At 43.2% G+C, this 15,585-nt stretch overlaps 1 protein-coding gene across 7 annotated transcripts in view; it reads left to right on the plus strand.

The window, feature by feature from the left end:
• The window catches only part of TENM4 (teneurin transmembrane protein 4), a 1,681,110-nt gene that overhangs the window by 1,407,745 nt on the left and 257,780 nt on the right, over positions 1-15,585 (plus strand). For all 7 annotated transcript variants that reach the window (XM_080576311.1, XM_080576312.1, XM_080576313.1 and 4 more), the window contains one exon: positions 15,139-15,348. In XM_080576311.1, the coding sequence (XP_080432437.1) occupies positions 15,139-15,348 (210 nt within the window). The remainder of the gene's footprint in view (positions 1-15,138; positions 15,349-15,585) is intronic.

The following is a 15,585-nucleotide window of genomic DNA, read 5'->3' on the forward strand; positions in this document are numbered from 1 at the left end:
GGGTAACCAGACACAACTGCTTTCTCTGAATAAAACGCTGCCCCTTCCACTTTGGAAGAAGCATTATAAAAGCAGCAGATACGCCTGTTGCTGTGGAGATTTTCAGCCACAGGCCAATCTCTCCTCTGTCACCTGAGTTAGCTCACAAGTCGCAGCAGCTGAAGGTTGTTTCCCCGTGATTTTCCGAACATGCAAATGTTTTCCTGAATAAACCAGACAGAAAATCATTTGCAGATGCTAAACCTTCCCATCCCATAAGTCCAATGGTCGAGTTCATCACCAAGTTAATGCCCTTTCTGTACATCACATTCCGCAATGCCATATAAAACTCTCTCACCTTTTCATCCCATATTCTCTGAGCTTTCGCTGGCAGCTCTTGGTGGCCTTCCCCACACCGATCACAGCACTGACTTAACTTCTTCTGCCACTGTGGCCTTTGTGTTTCCAGCCTTCGGTCCTCCACTTGTTCAGACAGGTCTGAACATGAGCCGGCAGTGTGCCCAGGTGGCCAGGAAGGCCAACAGCATCCTGGCTTGTGTCAGGAATAAATAGTGCAGCCAGCAGGGCCAGGGAGATGATCGCCCCCCTGGGCTCTGCTCTGGCGAGGCCGCACCTCGGGTGCTGGGTTCAGCTTTGGGCCTCTCACTACCAGAAGGACATCGAGGCCCTGGAGCGTGTCCAGAGAAGGGCTCCGAAGCTGGGGAAGGGCCTGGGACACAAGGAGCGGCTGAGGGACCTGGGGGGGTTTGGGCTGGAGAAGAGGAGGCTCAGGGCAGGCCTTATTGCTCTCTGCAACTGCCTGAAAGGAAGGGGTGGGGAGCTGGGGGTCGGCCTCTGCTCACAGGTAACCAGTGACAGGACCAGAGGGAACGGCCTCAAGTTGTGCCAGGGGAGGTTCAGGCTGGAAATGAGGAGACATTTCTTCTCAGCAAGAGCGGTCAGGCATTGGGACGGGTTGCCCAGGGAGGTGGTGGGGTCACCGTCCCTGGGGGTGTTCAAGGCAAGGTTGGACGTGGTGCTTAGGGACATGGTTTGGTGGGTGACATTGGTGGTAGGGGGCTGGTTGGACCAGATGATCCTGGAGGGCATTGCATCCTTAATAATTCTAGGATTCTATGAATCTAAATGTCCTTTGCTTCCGTTGGCTGCCTTTGTACGCTCATGTGGTTGGCTTCATTGATGCAGTGCTAAAGTCAAAAACTAAATCTGTGTACTAAGCATAGATCTTCCACACGTGGACACATCTGAGTTATTGACCTTCTCTTTTTATCTGCGCTCTCTAAGACCTGTGTTAGATTTTCTTATATTTTAAATAATAGGGTTATTTCATGTCATCCACATCAGGTTCTCACATCCTTTTATTAGTGGAGGTGAGTGAGTGTTCCCCTCTAAAATAGGAGGATGTGGAGAAATCTCTTTGGTGCTTTACTACCTGAAGAGCTTTAAATGATTATAACTGTTACTAATACAGTTATAAAATCAATTTAGTGGTAGAAAACTATTTCTCAAAGTGAGCCAGCAAGCATCTGTATGCCATTTGAGATCCTGAAATATCAGCCTAGTGGCATATTTTTGTAGGTGTGATAATCCGAGGAGTTAGTCAAGAAAATACTTGTAGGCACAGGTAGTATCTTTTATTACAAGTAATATACTCAGAAAAAAGTAAGCAAGCTTTCTTCAAATCCATAATAGAAGCAGCAGACTTCACAGCTAAGTGTGAGTTTAGAGAAATTGCTCGGAATTTCTAACAGAGCTTGTACGGGTGCATATATTTTTGCAGGGTAAATGGGATGGAATAATGGCTACCAGAGCCCTTTTTCAGGTGTGTGTCAGGACTTTTAATGTTCACACCGGAATGGCCACTTTGCTCATGAAGTAGCTCTATTGCTCCCAGACCCCAGACCCCAGCGCCTCCGCCTCCATTGACTGGAAGGCCAGAACACCCGAGCAGGGCCAGGTGCTGGGTTCGCTGCCTCGGGGATGGGCATAATAAAAATCACAAGCATATAACAGAAAGGCAGTGTCGCGCCTTTTCCACATTCATCTTCGCATCGGCTTTGGCATAAAAGAAAATGTAAAGAAAGCATAGTTACTGTGCAGCAGCAGAGGTCCAACCAGAGCTGCTGCTAAATAGCCCTGGAGAACCAGCAATCTGGGGGACCTTCAGATGCAAACCAGTTTGTCAATAGCACCTTTACCAGTCCGTTGCTAGAATCCTAAATGTAAAAAGGAGTTTTATTGAAGCTTCTGGGTACCCTGGGCCTATGACAGGTGACCTTTCGTTGTTCTTAAACAACTCCAAATGTGTGTTGCAGATGCCCCATGAGGGTGTTGTGGGTTAGTTTATGCCCAAAGGGATGGGGCTAGACAGCAGCTTTTTTCAACCAATATTAACAACAACAACCACAACAAAATACAACACATTCTCTTTTTTTTTTAAGACTGTGTGTGGGTGACAGTTGACCATTTAAGATATAACTGAAAACAACCAATATTTATGATTTTGTGTTAACAATTTTAAGCGTTGGCTCTAAAACATAATTTTAATTGTTTATTTGCTTACATAAACAGGCACACAACAAAACCCACTTGATGTCTGCACCATGAACTCTGGGTTCTCTTGCACCTATGAAAAATTAAGCTCCAACATACCCCAGACTCCTGATTTACTTCGTGTCAGGGCCTCCACACTCAATGACTTCAACTTTTCACTTTAAGTAAAGTGAATTTTGGTGCTTTGCTCTAAGGACCGAGGTCTGCAAATTGTGGCTTTTAGGCAGACTCCATCAAATCGAACCTCTGAGCTTAATGAATCTGGGGAAATTTGGGACATTTGAACCCAAGTAAATTGGAGAATTCCAGTCTATAGGGAAAAGCCATCTAAATTTTGCTTTTCATACTTTGCATGTGAAAGGGAAAAGCTTTTGCCACTTCAAGACTTTTCAAGTTCATTTTAGTTATTCTTTCTCATCATAACATCAGTTTGTTATACACATCAAGGTCAGTTCTTAGAGGATACTGAGCAATTACTGGCTTAATTACAGTGCCTAAATAAATATATTAAGTGAGGAAATTGGAGGTCTGGATAATTATCCTGGAACAAAAAGAAATAAAACACTACCCTGCTTATTTTATCTTTTTTTTTCTTCTTGATGATAAGCAATAGCTGTTATACTTGCTTAAATTTTTCCAGATCATCTTTTAGCACTTCTTTACAGTCAGCTTTTGAGTTTTTTCCAGGTGATTCAGTGAAATGCATTGGCAAATACATTTTCCAAGCATTTTTATAAGGCTGTGATAAATGGACGTTTTAAGAGTTGAAGTAGGAGCTGAGTTTATACTATTATTTTTGATAATAGGATCACTATACAGGATATGACATCAGGAAGGAAGTATGCTGTAAGCTGAAGAAACCAGAGAAATAATACAGCTACTGTACTTTTCTGTATGTAGGACAAGAAAATACTGTAATAAAATACTGCTGGGAAGCTGCAGACGTACAAGACTTTTTGCATGTAATTCTCCCAGAAGATTTAAAGTACAGCCTTGTGAAAAACTGGGCTTTAGATTAACCTGTTGTTTCTTTATTATTTTTTTCCAAATGAAATGCATCACTTGAAAAAAAATATCTAGCAGGGGGAAAAGAGCCTCTTCTGTGTACACACAGGATCTGCCCAGTGAAAATTTAAGAGCGGTCAGGCATTGGGACGGGTTGCCCAGGGAGGTGGTGGAGTCCCCGTCCCTGGGGGTGTTCAAGGCAAGGTTGGACGTGGTGCTTGGGGACATGGTTTAGTGGGCGACATTGGTGGTAGGGGGGTGGTTGGACCAGATGATCTTGGAGGTCTCTTCCAACCTTGATGATCCAAATTAGAGAGAAAGGAGACGCTATGTTCCTGAGTCAGCTCGGCAGCCTACTGAAGGGTGTCAGTGCAGTAGCTGGGAGTGTGTGGTGTTAGACCTGTAAGGCTCAGGAACAGTCTGCCCAGCCTAATTGGTCAGGAATTTAAAGTTAGACTTGGAATATAAGGGATTTCTATGCCATAGTGAATAACCACCTCAATAACCCTCAGAGATGGACAAGCTAACCAGCCAGGGCTTCCGATCATCCAAAACAAGCATGCTTCCCTGCTCCTGTTCACATTTTATCATGGGATAAGATCAAAACCATTACATTTACAAAGGAAAGCAGGAATTATTTTATAGCTAGTATGTGAAAGTATCCATTCCGTGTTAGTTTTGACAGAAACTCCTTAAACTCACTAAAAGAATCGCCTATGAGAGTTGGAATATGCCTAGCATGTAGTTTCAGTAGTCAGAAGAAAAATAAGGGCTACAAGTCATCTTTCTTTATTGCCTAACTTTGATTACTATGTAGTATGAGGAAGACATTTTCCCCTACGGTATAGGATGCAATTAAGAGTTTTAGGGGAGGGGTGCATGGCTGGAGTCAGCCAGGGATGGGGAACGGATGGTAAATCAGCTGGAGCAGGAGTTTGCTCCATCATGGCAAAGCCTGTAGCACACCCTTACATGGGTTCAGGTGCCACCCTTTCAAGCATGAAACTCTTTTTTAAGACTGCCCTCACTTTTCTAAAATGCATTCTTTTTTCGAAGATAACTAGTTCCTTTACCCAAACAGAGGCGGGGGATGAGAGATGGAGAGGCTGTTCAATGAACAAGACCATGCATCTTGCCCTCCTGCATACAGCCCACACTGCTGTGAATCCTTCTCTGAACTACTGGGATTTTTTTTGCAGATAATCCTCATGTGCCTTGTACATGTGTTGAATTATAATTACCTTCCCTCTGTCCAGGAAATCTCTTACAGGAGACATTTCTTTGTACAATGCGTTGAAGAATTTCAGTTGTTTTTTTTTTTTTTACTGAGCAGGGAACTGAAAAAAACTCAAGGTGAATATTTTTTCTTACGGGGCAGAAGTCAGTAAAGCAATGATTAAGGCATTCAGATTGTGGCTTCAAAGATCTTAAGCGAGGCTTTGGAGGAAAAAAAACAGTAACATCAATGATGTCTCTGAAATTTTCTGAATTCTTGCTATTGCATTTGCAAGTTGGCTTGTTGGCTGCTAAAACATGGAGGAAAAAATAATAGTTCCTTTTTTTAGGACTTGAAATTCCATAGAATAACCTGAAACTTTGCCTCTACCAATTTCTTCCTTTTTTTCTTGAGAGTGCTCTTTAGCTACTAATGTTGTTCTAGGCCTGAAATGAACCTAATGAAAAACAGAATTTTTGGTCCAATACTTTTTTTTTTTTTTTTCCTCCTGGCTTAATAGCATCATATTCCTGTATTACCTTCTTGGGCAATACTACTGATCGGCAGTCTTTCTCAGGAGCATCACCAGGAGCTACTATTAAAGTAGAAAGAATAAAAAATTCTTTGCCTTAGCAAGAATTCAGGAAGTTTTCTTGGAAGAGGATCCTGAAGTGCAGGTTTATGTGGAGGAACTTTGGATTAGAGCAGTGAGGACTGCATATCTTCTTTGCAGCTTTTTCAGTAAGTGTGTGGTCTTCACTTTGACCTCTGTGGAAGCACAGCACTTGTACTGCAGCACAGGGACTCTCTCTGCCTCTCAGTGCATGCAGAACATCGTGAACAGCTCTCTGCCATGATAATTACAGCTACAGCCCAGTGCTAGGACAAACGGCAACACAAGAGGCTCTGCCTGAGCATGAGCAGAAACTTCTGGGCTGGGCGGGTGCCAGAGGCCTGGCACAGGCTGCCCAGAGAGGGGCTGGGGGTTCCTCCTTGGGGATCTCCAGCAGCCGCCTGGACGTGGGGCTGGGCCCCCTGCTCGGGGTGGCCCTGCTGGAGCAGGGCTGGCACCACAGGGACCTGCAGCTGCCCGACACCAGCAGACACTCTGAGTCTACAGTTTTGAACTAAATTTTGTTTTGGGATCTGTTTGGGATCACCTGAGCGCATTAAATTGGTTTGTAGACTGGTTTGTCAATCCTGCAGGAGAAAAGAAAGGAGTTAATAACTTGTCCAGGCACAGTCCTGGGTAATGTGCTCCAGGGGACTCTGTCTGAGCAGGGAGGTTGGACAATATGGTCCCCAGAGGTCCCTTCCAACCTCAGTGATTCTGTGATTCTGTGATACCCGAGCACAAAAAACTTCCCTACTCTTAAAACTGGCATTGCAAGAACACCCAATGGCCCAACACAAGATCTAAGTCCTCCTGTTCTGCTGGCTTTGCAAGCACACAAGGAGAAGCATCTTGTGCCTCAAAAAGCCTGCAGAATAAATAGCCAGAAATGTCCAACGTGACTCTGGAAGATGCAGGATGGGTCTGATCTTGTACCGCTCTGTGCCAGCCACAGGGTATGTGCAGGATTCAAGTGCTTTCCCAGGGGAGCATGAGGTGCAGAGAGACATTTAGGGGTCCCAGAAGCTGTCACACCCACGGTACAGTGCTGTGCACAGGTGCTGGCACAGGGTGCGCTCCTTTAGCTTAGTACCATGCCCAAATTCTTCTGCTGTTCAACACATTAACTCAGCAGGCTCAGCATCACTCCGGTACAGCTATCCTGCCTCCTCTTCTGCAGCAACCTCACACTTTTTTGGTGGCTTACCCTTCTGTTTTCAACTCCAGGGCCACAGGGCTAGCTCACAGAAGGAAACTGCTACGGAAGATAACCTTTCTTCTTAATCAGATCCCTTCAGAGAGTCCATCTGAGAAGAGTATTTTGGCACTAAGTTGCCTTGATCTCTCTTCTTAGCTGAAGACAGAGAATGATCTTCTGAACCACGACGCATAGATGTTGAAGGGAGACAGTTGGCTTTGTTTGAAATCGTTCTTCACTGGAGAAAAAAAAAAAAAGGAAAAAAAAAAAAAGAAAAAAAAAGAAAAAAAGATCTTCCCAGATTAAGGGATATTGGCTAGAAAACAGCAAACAGCAGTCACTACAAAACAACCTCCATACAATTTTAGAGATGGAAGCATCCAACCCTAACGGGGATAAAAAGTAGGATCAGGAGGAAATTGTCCCAAGAAGGATAAGAGGCTAAGTAAGTTCATTAGTTTTAATGTAGCACAGAAATCCACAGCCAACACTAATTGTAACCAAAATAGGAACAGGTAATGATCTCTTTATTCAGGCCACATCCCTCTCATCTGAAATTTCATCCCCAGAGAGTTTATGGCTAGATGACTTGGATCCTCACTGCAGTATAACTTTGGTACCCCTTTTTCGTGCTCCAGAGATCTGCAACCTCATGTTTTCTTCGGACTGTATTTACTCATACAGACTGCGTTTCTTTCCAAGAGAAGCATAAAACATCAGGGCTTCAAAGTTCTCCTTCACTCCAGCTTTCATCTCTAGGTTCCTGTGGGTTGAGGCATCTTCCATCGCTTCGATACAGCACTTTTGTCTATGAGCTTGGAAGGCTCAGTCTGTGCCCTCAGGTATTACGGAGCAACCCAAAACATCACTGGCAAAAATGTCTCGGTGAGATTGCCTCATCTTCAGGCAGGTTCCAGACATTAAGCCCAGGGTTCATGCCATTTTCACTTCGGCATCTGAGTTAGAATCACCCAATGCTCCTTGTCTAATCAATGAAGAGAAATAAGACAGTCCAACGGAACCTGCAGACAGGGTTTGCTGGGCAGGTCCCGAAGCATGGCGCTGATCATGAGCTGAACTTTCGCATTTTTGGGTCTTTTGCCTATAAGACCACCCTGCAAAATAATTGCATAAATGTTATTCCCTGAGGCAGGTGAAAAAGTCTTGCAATGGCCCGTGTACATTAACTCTTCCCTGCTGGGCTAAAAGGACTAGGAAAGGGTGCTTTGCCTTGGCCGAGCTTATCACGAACAGTTTTGCAAGGCAGTATAAACCTCTTTGTTAGCATAAAGCTTAGGGAAAGCAATTTCTACAAAGCCCACCGTTTGGTGTTCAAATATAGGAAAATGGACCTTTTAGGAGATTTGCATGTAATCTTCCGCAGAGAACTTTATACTTTATACGGGGTGTTTTGGATCAGATAGAGCATTAGTGTCAGATTGAGAGAGGCCATTTCACGGGCAGCTCATCAGCCTTCCTACCGATTACATTATTCTTTTACAAGTTGAGTTTGAGTAAAGCTGCATGAGCTTTTGTAATGGTGATCCATAATTAGGGGCTTGTGCTTTCCTTAAAACTTCAGATGATGTGAACTACTCGCGTAAATATTTCACAGGGAGCGATATAAATATTCCACGGTGATTAGGATTGTTTATGCTGGCACTATCAGAAGAGAGTCTCTTTCTTGATCCATATTTCTTTGATTTTGAAAGAGATACAAGTGTTCTCCCATATATTTGGAAATTAAATTACCTGTTTTTGCTTTTGAATAACAGCACAATCTCAGCCTTGGAGTATGATATTCAGAAAATTGTGTAGCTAACTTACACAATCTGTTTCTACTGTTGTGCCTACAAATGAGCAAGCTGAGTATCCGGCTCAGGCAATTGCCCATGTAATTTTCTGAAAATCTGCTGTATTATTTTCTTGTGTTGGCAAAAAATTATAAGTGCTGCTGTGCTGCTCCAGAGCACCTCAAGCCCCCGAGGAACTGCGTTTCAGAAGGGAACAATTTCCTCCCTGCTCCTCTCCATCTTGCTCAATGGATAATTGTTTTCTGCTGTTTTGGGTTGGGTTAATAACCTCAGGAGCTGGCAGAAAGCAGATCTGAGGTTTTGGGCTATTTTTTGTCCCTTTCCACCTTCTGCTTCATTTGGGGAATAACTGCAAAAGGCCCGAATGCTCAGTCCATAATCTGGGCTGGGACAGAGGCAGATAACACAGGCATATGGTTGGGGTGCTTTTATATGTCCCATCATCACATCACCTCTCACATTCTAGATGTTTTCCACTCAGAGGAAGGTCTGCCTTGTCCGAACAAGGATGTTCCTGAGTTCCCACTGATGGTGACTTTGTGAGCTCCTTGACAGAAATTATCCTGTCCTTGCACATGGATAAAGAGAATTATTGCATCTCTTCACCACAAAAGGGAGTAAAAAGAACACAACTGGGGAAGGGTAACACAAATCACCCACAAGGCATAACATATGTTCTTCATACTCCATTTCAGTCCAAGGGAATTTATTCATTTCTTCTTAACCTTGCGTGGCCCTTTTTCCCAATATGCCAGTCTTCATACAGGGCATGTGATTATTTCTCATTTTCAAGGCCCAACTACTCATTTCTTAATTTCGGTGACATGGCAGCTGCCCAGGTTTTTCTTGTTAAGATGATATTCATTTGTCCCCTTTATTTCATTTATTTTCCCCTCTGGCTTCATAGCTATAAATCAAATACACAAAATTAAATTAAATAAAATAAACATAAGTGCAGGTGGAAATTCAGGAAATATAAATAACTAAGAGTCATTTTCCAAGGCTGCTTTTTTAATCAATTCTAAACACAAGATATATATTCCCCATTGAGCTAACAATGTTGTGACCACCTATTGTTAAAGAACGGCAATAAATCTGCACAACAATTTCTTACTCCTGTGATTCACTGACATATTTTGCCAGACAGCTAGTTCAGATTGCTCTTCTTCCAGCGGTGTTTTATGGTGTCCACAGGAAAGGCGTGATATGCTACCATGAGAAAGGCATGAGTGATGCTTGTCCCTTAGGAAAATCCTTTCTTCTAAAGGAGCTTGGCTCCTGGCTGCTAAGAAAGCAGTCTTTTGCCGTGTAATCATCAGGGGCTAGTCTTTAAATATTGTGTTCCCCTCGCTTTGAAAAGCAAAGTGGCAGATGTTCTCCTGCTCCTCTCCTCAGCTCCCAAGCCCTGAAATACTACCGGAGTAAATCACCGTGTTTTCTGTTCTGCGGGGCACGGAGCACCTTGTCCCTTGTGCCAGCAATCCATCTCAGAGGTGCTGCCAGGGATGCCCCGATGCCTGCCACCTTTCACACGCCAAGACCTCAGCCCTGCAGTTCTCCTTCGTGCCGGTGGGGCTTTAATCAATCGGATACAGTGTGGGATGAAATTAAATTGCCTGAGTTTTAGATTTATTTATTAATTAACTGCTTTTGTCAGACAGAGGTACCTACGCATTTCCGTTGTGTAAGCAGGTCTTGGTTTTCTCCAGCTCAAGACTAGCTACAGTTTTAATACAGATCAATAAGATTTAGTTCGGATGTCAATAAGGATCACTCAAAACCACTGTGCGAGGAGAAGGGGAGACAAAAACAGAAGAGCATCTGTTTACACTCTTTCTTTTGACAGGATAATAAACCCAGCCAGCACACTACTTTGCTGCATTTATACAGCCTTACCGCGAACTCTCAATGCATACCAGTGCCACACATTTTTAAGGCTGGAGCTGTGTTGTGATGTACCTTTTTTTTTTTTTTTTTTTTTTTTTGTCGTGGTGCATGAATTGTCTCTGTAATTAAGGCTTAGCAGTACCACTCCTATTTTAAGGTTGTATAAAGCTCAACTTTTCAAGCGGTATGTTGTAATGCAAAAGTTCTTCCCTGATAACTACTGTAGTTGCCCCACTGAGCTAACTGTGTCCACAGTACTTCTGCCCGCCTTCCCCTATCTCTCCTTTGTGGTGGAAATCACCGATTTTAAATATTTTCAGTGTTGCAAACAGATTTTTTCTCAGTGGTTAGAGATACAGTGTGCAGATACAGGAAATAACAGCATATTTAAGCAAATTATTTCACTTCTGTGAGCCTCAGTTTCCTTATCTGTAAGAAGTACAAGCCTGCTCCCCCAGACAATCCAATTTTATCAGCCTATCTGATTACAAATCCCAGTATTTCAAAGCTTACATCCTCAGTGCTTGTAACGCTCTTCAAGATCCTGGTTGAAGCTTGATAGAAGAAGATACTATGGGGAAAAAAAAAGTGGATATTAATGATTTATTGATTGCAGATAATACCACTCAGGGTATACTGACCACTGTTAAATCCTATTGCCTTGTTATATCTGTTCCATGAAGAGTCAGCATTTGTATATCCACACTTTTCTAACTCTTTTGGGACAAATTGTAAACATATGAGTGTATTCCTTAGAATATAGTCTATGAAACAATGTACTGTCCTTCGTTTAAAATGATCTCCCTGAGTGTTCTGTATTCCTGGCAGCCTTTCTGTTCACATGAGTGCGAATACACCTGTTTTAAATCAGCTCTTGATCTCTGAAGGCCAAAACCTGCAAATGACAGAGCAACTCTAGAAACACACGGTATTCTGAAATATTACAGCCAAATGTGCAGCGTAAACTGAAGGCATGTTTATTGTTTGTCTTACTTTCCCCTAACTATTTAGAGTCTGCTCTGGTCTGTCTCTTCCCTAAATTTAAAGCGGTTGCCTAAAATTTGCAGAGTTCCGTAGTGAAGCTGAGAAACGCATTCTTTGTGTTAACCTAGTTCCGAAGTTTGTGTTTCCTAAGCACTTCCATAAATCTACAAAGGACTGTAACATATCTTCCCCTGATATTTTTAATCTTAATCTGAAATACTGGCACACAGATAAAATAGAAGTTTATGTTCTGTTTTCCTCTGAATTTGGGCAAGCAACGTATCATTCACACAGAGACGTTGAACTTTTATATTATTCCTGCCTCAAGTCCAAAGAACATAATTTCGACTGTTCACTGCAAGCGGATATACAGGGTTGTTACAAATTGATGCCAAGGGGCCCATACTTGGAATCCGTTTTGTTTTTCTTTGAGTTAGTTTCCAAATTGCAAGGGTGTGCATAATGAATGTGTTATCTAGTCCTTCTGTTTTGTATTTTTGAAGGAGAGGCAGCACATACTGCAAAGTGACTTGGCCTACTTGCTCAGGTTCCATAGCAACCCAGTATTGCTGTGAATTCATTTTGTACTAATCAATTAGAAATTTTGCTCTGGCAGCTGGAATGAAAGTTTATGGGCCGAATCCTGCTTGTTTTACTTGGATCTGCAGTTGCAGTAAATTCAATGAGATACTTTCTTCGAAGCATACAGACTTGTATCTTTTGTCTCTCTCTTGGTTTATTTTTCCTGAAAAGGTCAGATTTAATTTTTGGCTTTCTGTCCAAGCAGAGGAAAGGAGGCAATTCTCTTAAAGGATCCACAATTTAAGACACCCTTGTCTTACAAACATAGTTACTGACATGCTTAAAAAGAAGGTATCGCTTTGCTTCTTCCTCATTTTAACTGGATGCTGTCAGCACAGCTGACCAGCCCACACCTTCCATCCAGAAGCTTGTGAAATCTTCAGTTGCATCCAGCCCAAAATTGTGTGTCCAAGAGGGAATTTTCTGGGCCACATGGTTGTATGCACCAGTGCCCTTCAGAGCAGTACAGCCCTTCCTTTCTCATTGCCAAAATTACAATGTTGGGACATGGTGGAAAGTCTATGCCAAAACCCCAACATGCAGCCATGTGGAAATGGCAGACAGTTTCTGATGTGATAGGTACTAATATTTTGCTTTTAGGGTTACAGTTCCAAATTCAGCTCATTCTGTTGCTTGTCTTTGTGTCTGGACTACAGGTTTCATGTGCAGATATGCCAAGCATGTTATCTAACAAAAACACAGGGAGAACATTAGGGATCTCCTTTCATTTACCACATTATTATTATTATTATTATTATTATTTGGTCATAGTTAGTCTTACCATTAGCTTCCTTTTTATGCTTTTTCACTGGACTTTGGGTAAATGAGTCAGAGGCTTGAAATAATTTTTAAAATCTAGATTGTCTCTCAATGGCTGGAAAAATGTGTCCTCAAGTTACAAAGAAATGCACAGGACTATAGGCTGACATAGGTTGAGCAATTTCTTTCCATTTCACTCATCTTCACACTAGGATGCAGGCTCTGACTACACAGAGCCTGTGTATATCATCAGCACAACAAATCAAAGACATGATTTAAACTTTATAATATGTCAGGGCTCATCAAAACTCCATCGCAACAAAGAGGATGATGCAAAGTAGACTTGGCTTCTTCAGGAGCACGTCAGAGCTAGAGCTGTATCTCCAGAGCCGTTTGCATTTAATGGTTTGTGACATGGCAAAACAGAGGTCTGTGGGATGGCGTATATGATCTCACCTGTGTATGAAGATGGCCTTGCTCAAAGGAGCACACAAAAGAAATCAGTCTCTTCATTTACTTGAACCCAGAACTGCAAGTGGCACCTGTCTTTTTCATGGTGTCATGACAGTAGTCTCTTGCTATCTGCATTTCTGTAGACTTCCTCCTTTTCATGTCTGATGATTCTTCAGGAATTTCCTTCTGCAATCCCCTTTATAACATAAGGGTGTGCTGTCACCCTGTTTCCGAGGCAAACAGCTAAGGCTGTGAGGAGTTAGACAGGATGCTGAGGCACTGCTGGTGCCTGAATTGTCACTCAGAGCCTAATAGTTGGGCTTTCTTCTGCTCCCACCCATTAAGCATCTCCACAGTACCCTGGAGAATTTGCACATAGACCCTTTTTCTGCTGTCTCTCTCCAGCTCCTACCTCTAGTTAACAAGAAGGTGACAGCCTTGGTACCCTAAGAAGGGTCAGGGAGTATGAAGTGGGTTATAGATTCCTAAAAGACAGCGTTCCTAAAGGAGGAACTTCTCAGTCTGGAAGGCTGTCAGAAGGAACAAGAGCCAGGGAACTCCACTGGTGATCATAACAAAACACACAGGGCTCACAACTTGCAAAAATAATAAAAAAATAAAAATAAAAAAATGTATAGGCTCTCTACCAAGGCTGGTTTCTTCTGTGGGGAGTCACAGTGACTTGACTGTCTCTGAGCACCGTCCCATGTTCTCTCCAGGTCCCAGGCTTTTCCCTCAACACCACAATTTCTGCTCTGATTACAGTTTTCACTTTATAAGATCTGCATATGCCAGGGGGGTAACACCCAAGGGCTTATCAGGAGAAAAACTGATGACCAAGGTGGAAGGAAACTTAGCAGAACCAGCTTTGGGGGATTTAAATGTTAAACCCGCTTCATTGTTTTGGGTTTGTGTTTGCTTTTCTAAAGCATTCATGTTGTGTTTAGTCAAAAATACTGCATGGCTATGTTGTGTGCTATGTTATGTTCAAAATACGTTGTTTTAGATTTTTTTTTCTTTTTACATTTGCTAGTTTTCTTGTGCTGTTATTCTTTTATGGATTTTGCATGATAACATTTCAGTATATGGGAAAATGTGTGAAATTAATCATAATTGTTTTCATATCAAATGTATCAAGAGGAAATACTTGTTTTTAAATGCATTGTCCTGTATTTTAACCTATTACATGTCTGTGTTCATATCCCCCTGTTTTTATTGATATACTGCAAATACCTCAGCTCCACATTTCCCCAACATTTTTTTCACAAGCTTGGGGTTTCTGATTTCCCAGTCGATCTGGGAAATCCAAAATCTGATTCGAATAAGACCCTGATACCACTAATTACTTACAGTATGTTTTTTCAAATTAGATCTACTTAATCTCCATGTACCTGATCCAATTTCCTTCAAGTCACTAGAAACTCGTCCTTCGGCGGATGAAGCTTTACGTAAAAAGTTATCTAAGAACCTAATTTGCTGCATGTCTAGTGATTTAATCCACAAAATGAACCTGCACTAAGTTTGTCAGGGTGCTGTTTTGCTGACATGCTTCAATGCCATGCAGCAATGCCCATCTCTCTCGTCCACACTCCTGAGGTGGTTTTCAGTCTGTTTGCCTTATAAACTCGATACAGGCATGCTTAAAGACAATCCCTAAGGAGAGCTGACTGTTTTCAGGTAAAACCTGAAAAAAATTACCTCATAAAACATCAGGCAAAACTTTCCCTTCAGAACCACGCAGCCTGGTGTCGACACACAGCCACATTGGCAGCGCCCACTTCGTGGCGAGAAGCATGCCTCCCACCAGAACCCCAAAACCCTAAAAAAATGATGGATATTAGTTTTAAGGGTCTGTTACACCAAGGGACAGCAGCAGTCCCCTCAGCGCGACAGATACACGAGTCGGCCGCCCTCCAGCGGGCCAGGAGGCCGCTCCTCGTGCCCGCGCTCAACTTTTTTTCCACAGTTTTGTGTTCGTGTGCGTCTCTCTGTGTCTGTGCTTTGCCGTTTACTTCCTTTATTATCATCATTTTCTCTCTCTCTCTCTGTCTCTGTGTGTGTTTGTGGCCCGCAGGTCCCCCCTTGCCTTGTTCGTCCGCCTCCTCCACCCCCCCTGAGCACTCCCCTTCTCCCCCCCCCTCGCCGCCCGCCAATGAAGGCCCCGGGCGGTTGCGGGGCAACGGCGCGGCCCAGCCGGCCGCGGACTCTGACTCTGAGGAAGAGTTTATCCCAAATTCCTTCTTAGTTAAAAGTGGCTCTGGAAACCTCTGTGTCGCCGCCAACGGTGAGTGACTTCTCTCTACCTACTTGATATCCTCGGCCGACAGCCGCCCGCGGGGCTGGAGGGCGGCCGGCGCGCGTCTTCGCCCGTCGGCTGGGGTTCGGTGGTGGTTTTTTTTGCTGAAATGATAGCGTCGTGTGGGAGGAAGGGGGTAAAACGTTAATAAAACAGCTCGTAAAGCATGCAAAGTGCTGCGTTGGAAGCGTCCGTGCTGTGTGGCTGGGTGGTTGAGGTGAGGGA

This window comes from Anser brachyrhynchus (assembly GCF_964034855.1).
Source record: "Anser brachyrhynchus genome assembly, chromosome: 1".
NCBI classification, from domain to species: Eukaryota; Metazoa; Chordata; class Aves; order Anseriformes; family Anatidae; genus Anser; species Anser brachyrhynchus.